General features: G+C 44.5%; 1 protein-coding gene across 1 annotated transcript in view; it reads right to left on the bottom strand.

The window, feature by feature from the left end:
* Positions 1 to 13,086, bottom strand: part of slc30a6 (solute carrier family 30 member 6) — a 60,062-nt gene that overhangs the window by 21,895 nt on the left and 25,081 nt on the right. Inside the window, exons 5-7 of the mRNA XM_026190990.2 lie at positions 12,305 to 12,347; positions 11,606 to 11,671; positions 2,413 to 2,493 (exon numbers count right to left, since the gene is read on the bottom strand). Of these exons, the coding sequence (XP_026046775.2) occupies positions 2,413 to 2,493; positions 11,606 to 11,671; positions 12,305 to 12,347 (190 nt within the window). The remainder of the gene's footprint in view (positions 1 to 2,412; positions 2,494 to 11,605; positions 11,672 to 12,304; positions 12,348 to 13,086) is intronic.

Here is a 13,086-nt window from a genome sequence, read left to right as displayed (position 1 = left end):
ACGAGGAGAGAGGGACTCACAGACAGAGGGACACAAGGAGAGAGGGACTCACAGACAGAGGGACACGAGGACAGAGGGAGCCACAGACAGAGGGACACGAGGAGAGAGGGACTCACAGACAGAGGGACACAAGGAGAGAGGGACTCACAGACAGAGGGACACGAGGACAGAGGGAGCCACAGACAGAGGGACACGAGGAGAGAGGGACTCACAGACAGAGGGACACAAGGAGAGAGGGACTCACAGACAGAGGGACACGAGGAGAGAGGGAGCCACAGACAGAGGGACACGAGGAGAGAGGGACTCACAGACAGAGGGACACGAGGAGAGAGGGACTCACAGACAGAGGGACACGAGGAGAGAGGGACTCACAGACAGAGGGACACGAGGACAGAGGGAGCCACAGACAGAGGGACACGAGGAGAGAGGGACTCACAGACAGAGGGACACGAGGAGAGAGGGACTCACAGACAGAGGGACACGAGGAGAGAGGGAGCCACAGACAGAGGGACACGAGGAGAGAGGGACTCACAGACAGAGGGACACGAGGAGAGAGGGACTCACAGACAGAGGGACACGAGGACAGAGGGAGCCACAGGCAGAGGGACACGAGGAGAGAGGGACTCACAGACAGAGGGACACAAGGAGAGAGGGACTCACAGACAGAGGGACACGAGGAGAGAGGGACTCACAGACAGAGGGACACGAGGAGAGAGGGACTCACAGACAGAGGGACACGAGGACAGAGGGAGCCACAGACAGAGGGACACGAGGAGAGAGGGACTCACAGACAGAGGGACACGAGGAGAGAGGGACTCACAGACAGAGGGACACGAGGAGAGAGGGACTCACAGACAGAGGGTAGGTGGACTGACAGATCTAAAGCTGAGCTCAGTCTGATAACACGTCTGTATCAAACCTCACATTCCTCCTTTGCATCACTCGTGAAGAAGAACATCCCAGAATATCTGAGCGCTCTCTCAGCACAGTGAGGTTCTGGGACTAAACACCTTCGTGGTTAAATTTAGGCAATGAAAATGAGGTGCAGGCTGTTTTTCATCCATGTCACCTCTGTGAGTCTGCACAGAGAGACAGACTCTGCAGCAGTAAATCTCGTGACCCTCGGTGTGTTAGGTCGGAATTAGAAGCTCGCCACACCAATGATCCAGCTCATGTACGAGTCGTGGTGAACTTGACGTGTTGAATTTACCTGAGACGTTTCACTGACAGCTGCAGTGCAACTGAAGACTTTAACCTCACTGAACCACAAACCGATCGGCTGTATTTAAACCTGATGGGATTTTTGCTTTTATTAATGGAGCTAATCAAGTTTACTCTGAGTAAATCACTTTATGCAGCATTCAGGTTTGCAATATTAAAACTAAGCTGCAGAGTCCTGACTGAGCACAGACAGAGAGCACATTTCCCCATCATTAGTGTCTCTGTGGAGAAATGAATTTAAAATCCTTAAACGTCAGGCCCGATTAAAGACCTCGTAGCAGCACATCATCCACACACTGCAGGCTGACTCGTGGTTTGCAGAGTAACTCAACGTTATAATGGAAGGCAGAGCAGTCAGGACTCTCTCCTGTGGAGCGAGTCGCAGTAATAAATACAAATGAACTTTCTGTGAATCTGATTTTCCTCTTACACAAAGGCCACGTTTACAAAGTACTCTGTGGTATTTTAGGTGTGTGTGGTCAGTTTTCCTCGACGCTCCGTTCATAAATGCATTTATGCAGGTTGATAAATGCTGAGGCCAATATTCCCAAAACACACACGTGTCTGCAGATGAAAGCGTGAACAGACCTGTGTGTGTGTGTCTGTGTGTGTTTCAGTTTTCTGGAAAGGGAAAGGAACCCCTCCCTCCCCTAAGAACTGACCGCAGGACAACCTCACACAGGCCACCTGAAGGTGTGACTGTGTGTTTTGTGTGTTACACTGACAGACACAGCTAGGCAGTGACATTCCCACAGTCTGAAAAACATCTCTCACACACACACACACACACACACACACACACACACACACACACACACACACACACACACACACACACACACACACACACACACACACACACACTACAGCAACCCACTTGCCCAAAAAGTGTTTGTGTTTTAGAGTTTAGCAGAAAAACTATTTCACACCCATTTTTGTCCACTTGTTTAACATCAGTCTCATCACAGTTTGCAAGAACTATAACTGTCAGTTTGTGAGATCACTATTTAAAAAACGCTGGCAGGAGTAAAGAAAGAAGGACTTTTTCCAGAAGAACGATTGTGTTTAATCGAGATAAGGCTTAGACGTGAATGAAGTGTGTGTTCACACTTTTACCCGAACAAACCACGGGTTCACAAACTTTTGAATGTTCAAGAGGATTAACAGTGTGAGTGAGAGAGACCTACACACCTTTCCTTCAGGATGAACAAAGCTCCCAGCTGGACGAGAACAGTGGAGGCAAAAACTGCCAAAACTTCCAGTCTTTCAAACCTGCAGACAAGAGGAACACACACACAGTCAGATATATATACACGACACACCAACACACTCATCAAAATCCAAAAACGCTGATGTTTTGGACTCATGCTGGTGTACGGTCACTTCCTGACGGCTTTGAGCACCTATAAGCAATATTCCCACTGCAGCAGCTTCGGCGGCCGAGGGAGATCTTCTCAGCATTTATAGGGTTGGATGCTTGATTCAGATTCTGGGTCTAAAGGTTTCCCTGAAACACCTCAAGAAAAAGAGATTACGATTTCTATTTTCATGGGCCTCTGTCAAAAACAAAGTAAAAAACGGTAGATTAAGAGCAAAAAAGGACAATTATGGAGTAAAAATAGTCAAATATAGAATAAAACAGAATGGAGTTTATTCCTTCCAGACTCAAACATGAAGCTGAGGTCTGTCGTCTCCGAGCCTCGGGACACGTCCCTGCTTTGGGTTCACACTTTAATGCTCATGCACAGGAACATAGCCTGACATAACCTCTCCACAGGGAGACAAATGAACCGCTCCGCTCTCTAACACCAGCTTTACTCTGTGAAGCATATTCAAATATAGTCACTCAAATATACATTAGATCCATCTCACTACAATAACCTGAACCAGGATGTGCCACAGCTGCAGATGCATGTCAAATCAAAACGAAGCAAGCGTCGGCCTCAGGGCGAAGAGATGAAGCTGCGACTCAAAGTACTACAGCTGCAGTTCCTCTAGTGCCCACCAGATGCTCCATCAGTGAGTCAGTCTCCATTAGGGCTGGGTATCGATTTTGATTTCTATGATCGAATCGATTTAATTCAATTTGGACTCAAACGGTCAGAAATATTATAATTCTGATCATTTATCAGCACATCTCCATATTTTATATATGTATAAAAACAAAGCTGACACTGTGAGACTTCGTCAGAGGAGTGAGCATCACAGCAGACGCCTTTGTGTCAAAGTCACTGAGGATAAAACAGAAAAACATGAAGCACATTTTCCTGTCCTGTTTCTAACAGAGAACCTTAAAAATATTCTGCACTCGATCAAAAACTGAGGAAAACCATGAATCAACATCTTTACGTTACCTGATGCTGCTGAAGTGAAGCAGAGCAAAGGCTACGTTCACACTGTAGGTCTTAATGCTCAATTCCGATTTTTTGATCAAATCCGATTTTTTTGTCTCCTCGTTCACACTACAAATAAAATGCGACAGCAAACGCGCTCTAGTGTGAACGCTCAAAGCGGCCCGCATGCGCAAAAGAAGATGTCACACACAACGCGCTCTGTTTAGACCAAGAACAAACAGTATTGTTTGACTGATGGCCCTTAATATAAAGACTTCGGTCTTCACGTTTCCCAATTTTTGCTTTAAGTTATTTTGTTATTTACATAATAATGTAAATAACCTAATAATGATCCTTATTGCTGTTTAAGAGAGGAGCGGTGCTTCAAAGGATAGCTGCAGATTTCTGTCAGAATCTGCAGATTATACAGTACAAATAAAATGTTTACGTTGTCTTCCCAACAGTTTCACTGACATCTACACTGGATGGCCAGGAAGCGTTCGCGATGTCTTCTCGGGCGCTGATAATTGGCTTCAGTCTTGTGTCGGTGACGTAAAAGGCGGATTTAATGCGACTTGACCGTTCAAACAGCAGTCGCTTTCTAAAACATCGGATATGTATCGGATTCAGCACCACATACGAAAGTGACCCAGATCGGATTTGAAAATATCGGATTTGCGCCGTTCACACTGTCATAGCATGATCGGATATGGGTCGCATAGGGTCAAAAAAATCGGATTTGATGCGCTTTCGCCTGCAGTGTGAACGTAGCCAAAGTTACAGAGGTTTGATTACAGACACAATGAAGCAATTTGGCATCACTTTAAAAAGTTTACATTTCTTCCTGACTGAACAGCAGAAATGAGGCTTTACTGTCATTTTTGGAGGAAAAAAAAACAGAGGCCGACAGCACTGAACACAACTGTAGACTCGTGCGTAACAAGCAAGAGAATAATGCAGAAAACTGAGATGTTTGATGGTAAACTGGTCTCTGAGTACGCTGAGAGAGAGCGCTGTGAGGAACTGTGATTTTATCGTGGTGGAAGCAAAAGTAAAAGAGAATTCATGACGATGTTTATCGAACGTGTAGTTCGGATCTTCTTTTGCTGCTGGTTCAGTGAACTTTGGCTGGAGTGATGAAACCTGCAGCCTCAGAATCTGTGAGACGTCGGCTTTCAGCCCCGGGGGCGTGTCCGTACCATTGAGTGACCGTGTACCTGCTCTCATTTACTGTTTCACCTGTTTGGCGGGTGCTGAAATAGTTCTGTGACCTTTAACCTGAGATTCTGGCGTTTCTGGCAAAATGTATTTATAGTTAAAAATCGATTCAGGATTTAATGAATGAATATCGTTTTATTCAAACTAAAATCATTTTGAATCGGAAAAAACGATTTTTTAAACCCACCCCGAGTCCCCTGAGACTCCCAGGTTAAAGTTTACAGCAGAAATAAACATGTTTACAGCCTGATGCACTGATGTACATTTAAGGAGGACTGGTTCGGTTTGAGTCTGCAGTCTCAGAGGAGGAAGCTCATGTAAAACATACTGACGGCTGCATTACGTGTGAGTATTCTCTGTGAGGAACCAAAGCTCAACACCAGCTGATTCAGACCGGAATAAACCCTTATGTCACCAATAACAACCATGAATACACCTCTGAGTTTAGTCAAAGTCAAAGTCAACTTTATTGTCAATTCTGCCACATGTACAGGACATACAGAGAATAGAAACTACGTTACTCTCAATCCCTAGATAAAATAGCAAATGAACATTTAAATATAAGAGTGATTAAAAAATGCAGGTAAAATAATTAAAAACTAAAAATTTAAATAAATACAATACAATTTTACATATAACAAGAAAGCTATACAATATACAATATAATGGGTAAATGACATTGGGTGTAAACCACCTTAACTCCACCCTCTCACATCCACCCGGTTTATCGGACACATTCACACGTTCTTTCCTTTCACAGGAAGTACAGTTTCTCTCAGAAGACACTTTGATTTCCAGGTACCTGTTTAGCCCCTCCCTCTCGCAGTCATTTGTCCTGACCCTGCAGGTGCAGGTGAGGTGAACAGATCGGGGCTAAGAGGCTGAGTGGATTCAGTCTCAGCTCTAAAGAAGAAACTTGGCTGCACAGTTAGAGGTTTGATTTCTGAATGTGACCGTGTTCAGAAATCTCTGAACCTCTCAGCCGGTGTCGTCACCGCCGTTTGTGGCAGCACATCGTGTGGGCGGGACTCGTCACCAGGGAAAAATGGGGATGTCTATTTCCGAGCAGCGAGATAAGGCGGACAGAGACAGGAATGGGGCGACGCCAGTCCTTTGCACAATGGTGGCGACAGTGGTGATGAGCTGTCAAGATACTGTTGCCATAGAGACAAAAACCAGAGACTTATGAAGCGACTGGATTTGTCCAAAGTCCTTCAATCTCAGAAAAACGCAAACCCTGTTTAAGTGCGAACACTGATGGATCTGAACTCTTTCATACTTATTTTTCCTAAAGATAATTATAACATGTGCCAATTCCTGTTTTTGATTTTAGACCAATAAGATTCAGCAGCTCATAGGACCGCCTTCAGCAACAATAAGCTGCTGTGATGGTTTCTACTTTTCTTTACGGCGTTGCTTCAGCTCACAGAGGTTTTCAGCACAGCTCTTTGAAGCTGCAGCATCTCAGTCAAGCTGAGCTCTGCGCTGTGACATCACCATCGCTGCAGCTTCATTCTGTCCTTCTTCAGCTGTTCTGTTGCAGATTTGCAGCTGTGATTGGATCTTTGTCCTGCTGATGACTCAGTTTGGTCCAAGCTGTAGCTGTGGGACACATGTGACTCTACTTCGGGCGATCGTGGCTCAAGAGTTGGGAGTTCGCCTTGTAATCAGAAGGTTGCCGGTTCGAGCTCCGGCTTAGACAGTCTCGGTCGTTGTGTCCTTGGGCAAGACACTTCACCTGTTGCCTACTGGTGGTGGTCAGAGGGCCCGGTGGCGCCAGTGTCCGGCAGCCTCGCCTCTGTCAGTGCGGCCCAGGCTGGCTGTGGCTACAATGTAGCTGCCATCACCAGTGTGTGAATGTGTGTGTGAATGGGTGGATGACTGGATATGTAAAGCGCTTTGGGGTCCTTAGGGACTAGTAAAGTGCTATATAAATACAGGCCATTTACCATTCTGTATACTGAGGAGTTCACGGTCCACTCCTCCCCGTGCTCACAGCTGGTCTGAGGAGTTGGTTTTGACAAACGTCTCCTCTGTAGTCTCGTCTGTTCCAGCAGTCTTGTTCTTTGTTCAGATGCAGCTTTGCAAACCTAAGCTGTGCTGCTAACCTTTCCAAACCTGCCATGACCTTTAACCTTAAGCCTGCTAACTGAGGCCTGTAGAATCTGCAGTGGAGCACAGCCCGGTCTGACCTCAGGGGGACTTTGCTGGACGTCCATTCCTGAGAGGACTGTGGCATTAACACACACCTGAACGCTCCAAACCTCTGCTTTACAGATGTGCTCACTCTTACTGATGCTCAACTAATCAAGTGCGTTGATTAGCAGCACCTGTCTGGTAATCAAAACAGGCGGGGGGGGGACAAGGTCTTGTGAGAGACTTTACTCGACGTCAGCGGGCTAACTCCCGACGCCTTCAGGTTAATGGGTTCCTCGTCTCACCAGGACTGCAGAGTGGGGACGCTCACAGATGACTCCTAAATAAAATCCCACATAGTTCCCACTGATGTGGGGTCAAAGGTCACACTCTGCTCTGCAACCTCCTGTGGTTAATCTACACAGGCTCCACGTAAAGCTGCCGTCTGCTGACATCATCATGTGTGCCCCTCCTCCTAGTTAAAGATAAGATCAATATTGATCGTACATAAAGTCAGTTTAGTGAGGACGCGTTATTACCGTCCATCACGCCGCTGACTTAAAGAAGTGAGTCACTGCTCAACCTGGAAACGCGCTCAGTGCTAATGAATCAACACCACGCTGTCGGGTGGTGGCGATGATGTTTTGGGGGAAACAGAATTAGAAGCTGCCTCCTTCGCTCTGACAGCCCTGTCACCGTGCAGATGACAGCGCCGCTATTCATGGTTTATAATTGTTTCAAACATTTGAGTCTAAACATTTATTCACCCTGTAAATCCACTTTATTGTGTTATATTCACACATTAATGCAGCATATGAAAGCTCTTGGTTACTTTTAGAATTTAACTGTTATTATGTGAAATTCTTTTCATGTAACTGAGATATTTTATTTCTAACAGTTTGCATTTAGTGTTTAATTTCATGTTCTTAACGTCTGGGATGAAAAAAAAGAATATTTCTGATTAAAAATACTTATGGGGATAGTTTTGACTGCTAATTTAAATGGCTGAATGATAACGTCCCACTGTGATCAGGTGGTCATCACCGAGTGAAGATCTGGATCGTGTTTATCTTTTCAATATTCGTCAGCGTTTATTTTTTGTTTGATGTCCTTTATTAAATTGTACATTTACTGTTTTCTTGTTTTTATGCATCATGTCTTAATTTTAATGAACTGTAAATTGTCTTTATCCAGCATCATTTCATACAATTTATTTTATTTGTATATTCTAAACATACTCGGGGTATAATTACAGTTAACTGGTCATTTTGGGCACATAAGCTCCGCCCACCTACTGATCAAACTTTTGGTTTGTGAGGGATAGCCAATCAGAAGAACGCTGATTTCATGGAGGAATTAAAATAGTTTGAGGATGATCCTACAGGCTGCAGAAAAGCCCAGAATCAGTAAAATATGGATTATTTTGAACTGTGAATCATGCAAAGCTGCTCTAACAGTTAGAATAAAAATATGGAGCTGGATAACTTTCATGATAAGCCTACTGTGATCAAACTAAACTGCAGCCTGAGGTGGTCATGAGGTGCTAAGCATTAGAACAAACATGGATCAGGCTAATTCCTGAAAAGACCAGTTCAGCTCCGGTGGGGTTTAAAGGAGTCAGACACTGGTTGAACTGGGCTGTGGGCCATTTAGGTACTGAAAGTCCATTAGGACACACACACAATTGCAGACACACAAACACACACTTGGGCATTATTGGTGTCAACTGAAGCTGAAAAGCAGATTTCCACACGATCACCAGTCTCCCACACCTCAAGGTCAGAGATCACCTGTCAGCTGCAAAAGCACTGTTTAGCCAGCTCACAGACACACACAGACAGTAAACTGGCTGTGTGTGTGTGTTCGTGAGAGACACACAAACAAATGACAGCGCATAAACAAACACAGATGGAGCCCAAACCAAAGGAAGGAAGCGATGCTGATACATTCATGTCAGTAACGACTGCAGTAAATATAAACCAACGGATGCCTAAAAATAAATCTCTCAGGTCTGGACCTGGAAAACGAGTCTACAGTCTAGAGTGGATCACGGCCACAGAAGGTCGCTGCTAATTTCACTTTTCAGAGGCCGACGTTTAGCAACGAAAACCAAAAGCAAAGGCACAAAGCATGAAGTAAGGAGAGCCTTCAAGAGAGTGAACACCAGGAAAGCAGCAGGACCAGACGGCATCCCAGGTCGTATCCTCAGAGACTGCGCATACCAGCTAGCTCCTGTGTTCACTGAGATATTCAACATCTCTTTATCTCAGTCGGTGATCCCCACATGCTTCAAAGAGTCCATCATTGTTCCTGTCCCGAAGACACCCCCCCTGCTTCTCTCAATGACTATCGCCCTGTAGCCCTCACCTCAGTAGTGATGAAGTGCTTTGAACGCCTGGTCAGAGACTTCATCATTTCTTCACTACCAGACACACTGGACCCACTACAGTTCGCTTACCGTCCAAATCGTTCCACAGACGATGCCATCTCTCATCTCCTCCACACATCACTCACTCACTTGGACACTAGAAGGGGGAATTATGTTAAAATGCTCTTCATAGACTACAGCTCTGCATTTAACACCATAATTCCCTCCACACTCACCACCAAGCTGGAGCATCTGGGACTCAGCTCATCTATGTGTCAGTGGATCTCCAACTTCCTAACCGGCAGACCACAGGCAGTAAGGATGGGCGGACATGTCTCAGCCTCCACCACTCTCAGCACTGGAGCCCCCCAGGGGTGTGTTCTGAGCCCCCTGCTGTACTCTTTGTACACATATGACTGTGTGGCCACTACCAGCTCCACTACCATCATCAAGTTTGCTGACGACACCGTCGTGGTGGGCCTGATCTCTGATAACAACGAGACGGCCTACCTGAAGGAGATTAGGAATCTGGAGAACTGGTGCCAGAGGAACAACCTCCTTCTAAACGTCAGTAAGACAAAGGAGCTGATAGTGGACTTCAGCACTAAGCAGGAGAGGAACTACCAGACCCCCGTCATCAACGAGTGCCCAGTGGAGAGAGTGGACAGCTTCAAATACCTCGGAGTTCACATCACGCAGGACCTGTCATGGTCCTGTCACATCAACACCGTGGTGAAAAAGGCCCGTCAGCGTCTCTACCACCTCAGACGCTTGAGAGACTTCCAACTGCCCTCCAAGGTGCTCAGGAACTTTTACTCGTGCACCATAGAGAGCATCCTGACGGGAAACATCTTAACCTGGTTCGGGAACAGCACCATGCAGGACAGACGAGCTCTACAGAGGGTTGTGCGGTCAGCTGAGCGCACCATCCGCTCCGAGCTCCCTGACCTGCACTCAATCTACAGCAGGCGGTGCTGGACCAAGGCCAGGAAGATGGTGAAGGACCTCAGCCATCCCAACAACAGACTGTTCTCTCTGCTGAGGTCAGGAAAGCGATTCCGCTCCCTGAAGACCAACACAGAGAGACTGAGGAGGAGCTTCTTCCCGCAGGCGATACGGTCTCTCAATCACACCACCACACAGTACTGACCCACACATATGGTTCTTACACACACACACTGGACTTTCTGGACATTGTTTTTGCACAACACTGGTCACTATATTCTTCATTTCCGGTTAATACTTGTACAGCTGCTGTTATTGTGTATATATTTATTTATATTTAGATTTCTTCATACATTCTTATATAGTTCTATATTGTGTATTGTGTATTTTGTTGTACAGTTATTTTATTTTCAACTTTAATTTATATATTTATCTTTATCTTATTCTTCCCAGTTAAATTTACCCTTCATTCCAATTTGTGTTGTACAGTTATTTCATTTTTAACCTTAATTTATATTTTATTCCTTCCTAGTTAAATTTACCCTTTTTAATTTTTCATATTTATTTCCTATCTTATTCATAGCCTTTTCCTTTTTTTGTTCTCTTTAGGTCACGAGCAGTTGTCCAAGCATTTCACTGCATATCGTACTGTGTATGACTGTGTACGTGACAAATAAAATTTGAATTTGAATTTGAATTTGATCCCACAAATCTGCTCAGAAATACTGCAGCGTGCACTAAAAAGGATGGGCTCGCTCAAAATTACACTTCAAAAGAAGTACAGCAAAGCATCGACTGTATAATAAAGATGGAGCTAATGACTGTGCATTCATTCTTTGTTAAGTCCCATTTTTATGCTTCAACTTAAGCATTTTACAAAGACAGAAATACCTGCTAATTAATGCTGGAGCTCAGACGTCACAGACAGTCTGTTCAAACGATATCTGGGGTCCAACTGTAAAAACACGGCCCAGAGGTCCCATTCAGAGGACAGCTAGCAGCTACGGCTACTGTCAGTCAAAGATGCCACGCCCATAATAATGGAAACATTTTGGTTTTAATACAATTTAAACAGCTAAGTTATAAAAACCTTTTCTCCCCGTACAGTTGTTATGAAATGATCTATAAAAACCAGAACAGTTTGTGCATCGAGCTGTAAACACGTTTATTTCTGCTGTAAAGTTTAACATGGGAGTGAATGGTGATGGACTCACTGCTGCCTCTGCTGGACGCTAGAGGAACCTCAGCATGGAGGTGGTTTGATCTAAACCAGGCAGAATTTACTGATATCTGAGCCGTTTGAATAAAGATGTTTATTCAAAGAAAATGTATATAAGTATAACTGTGGTGTACAACACGTTCTGGGTTATTATGGTGGACTCACCCAAACGAGTAGACCTGGCTGGGTTTCTTCATGGTCACCCAGGAGCTGATGAGACAGGTGATCAAACTGCAGGTCAGAGGAAGGAGAAGAGGAGGATGAGAGGAAGCAAGGGTGATGGCAGGGAAAGAGAAATTGGGTGATTGATGGAGTGGAAGGAGGAGGACAGACGAGAGAAGGGCAGATAGGAAGAGTCAGCGAGAGACAAGCGGCAGAAAAAAGAAACCAACACGACACAGAGGTCGGCCCAAGTTCACCTCCTCCTGATTTATTTTTCATTCATAACATCTCAGAATTTATTTTTCATAAGGAGCAGAACATGAAGGTACAAAGCTACGCTGAGCAGGCTGAGTGCAATCTGCCATCAGTTTCTGCGCTCAACCCGTCGATCAACCTGCCAAACATCTTCAACCGGCTCTAATCTATTAGACTAGTCTAGTCTGCAACCTGCTCCGGAGTTTCTGTAACTCTCCCGAGACTGTTAAAGACCTCAATAAATACAAACTAAGATTAAACAACCACATTTTGTGTCACGTTAGATTTTTTATTTTTTTAAATGGAAACCTCCAGACACCAGTGGCAAACCTGTTCTGCAGAAGCTTTCAGTTATCCAGAGCTACACTGTCACGTTTTAATAAACTATTTCAACTTTAAAGTGCCAATAAAATCAGAGGAAACAGAAATATGAGGTAACCCACTCACCTGAAGAGGTCAAAGATGGTGAGGTACGTGTAGGCAGTTAAAGCTGAAACGACAAAACAAAAAAAGACAGTCGAGTTAGAATTTTTGTAATTTCATGTATTTGAGGATTTATCTTCATCTACATTCTGGACGCATGTATACGCATAAAAGAGGTAACTGATTAGAATAAGACATTTAATAAAATTACCCACAACATTTAAATTGTCTTCTTTTGGTGAATTAAATGTCATGAATACAACTTCGTGTATTAACCAGCATCTGTAATGAAGCGAGAGGTTGATTCATCACATCTCTGAGACAGTTCTAACATCAAACTGTGTCTGATGGAGTTTGGCAAAAACACACAAACTGAAACAAAGTCTGACCTGCAGATCTGTTGCCATCATCTGGTACTTACAGTTGCAGCAGATCCTCAAAAACCATTAAATGTTTTTCACTGACTTTAAAGTGAGTGAAGGTGCTACAATCAGTTTGTTAGCAACGAACTGAAAAGTGCCCACGGTCGGACACCCATCCATCAGGGTAAAGAGAGCTGAACAAAGTTTGTACACAGAGAAGTCAAGCTCAGCACTATAAAATGCCAAATCCACAGTGCTTGCCTATGAAAATTTAAAAATAAACATAAATTAAAAGCCAAAGTGAAATCTCTCCTTATATATCGAACAGCGTTCTGTTCTATAATCTCCTCTCGCTGCCTGTTTGCATCCGTCCTTTAATTACTGCCATCTTATGGTCACAGTTTGCTATTGTCTCTGGAAGCAAGGCCTGAAACTGTCGAGCTG

Source organism: Astatotilapia calliptera, chromosome 13 (genome assembly GCF_964374335.1).
Source record: "Astatotilapia calliptera chromosome 13, fAstCal68.1, whole genome shotgun sequence".
Classification (NCBI taxonomy): Eukaryota; Metazoa; Chordata; class Actinopteri; order Cichliformes; family Cichlidae; genus Astatotilapia; species Astatotilapia calliptera.
The sequence above is the reverse complement of the archived record's forward strand: the minus strand, read 5'-3'. Positions and strand labels throughout refer to the sequence as shown.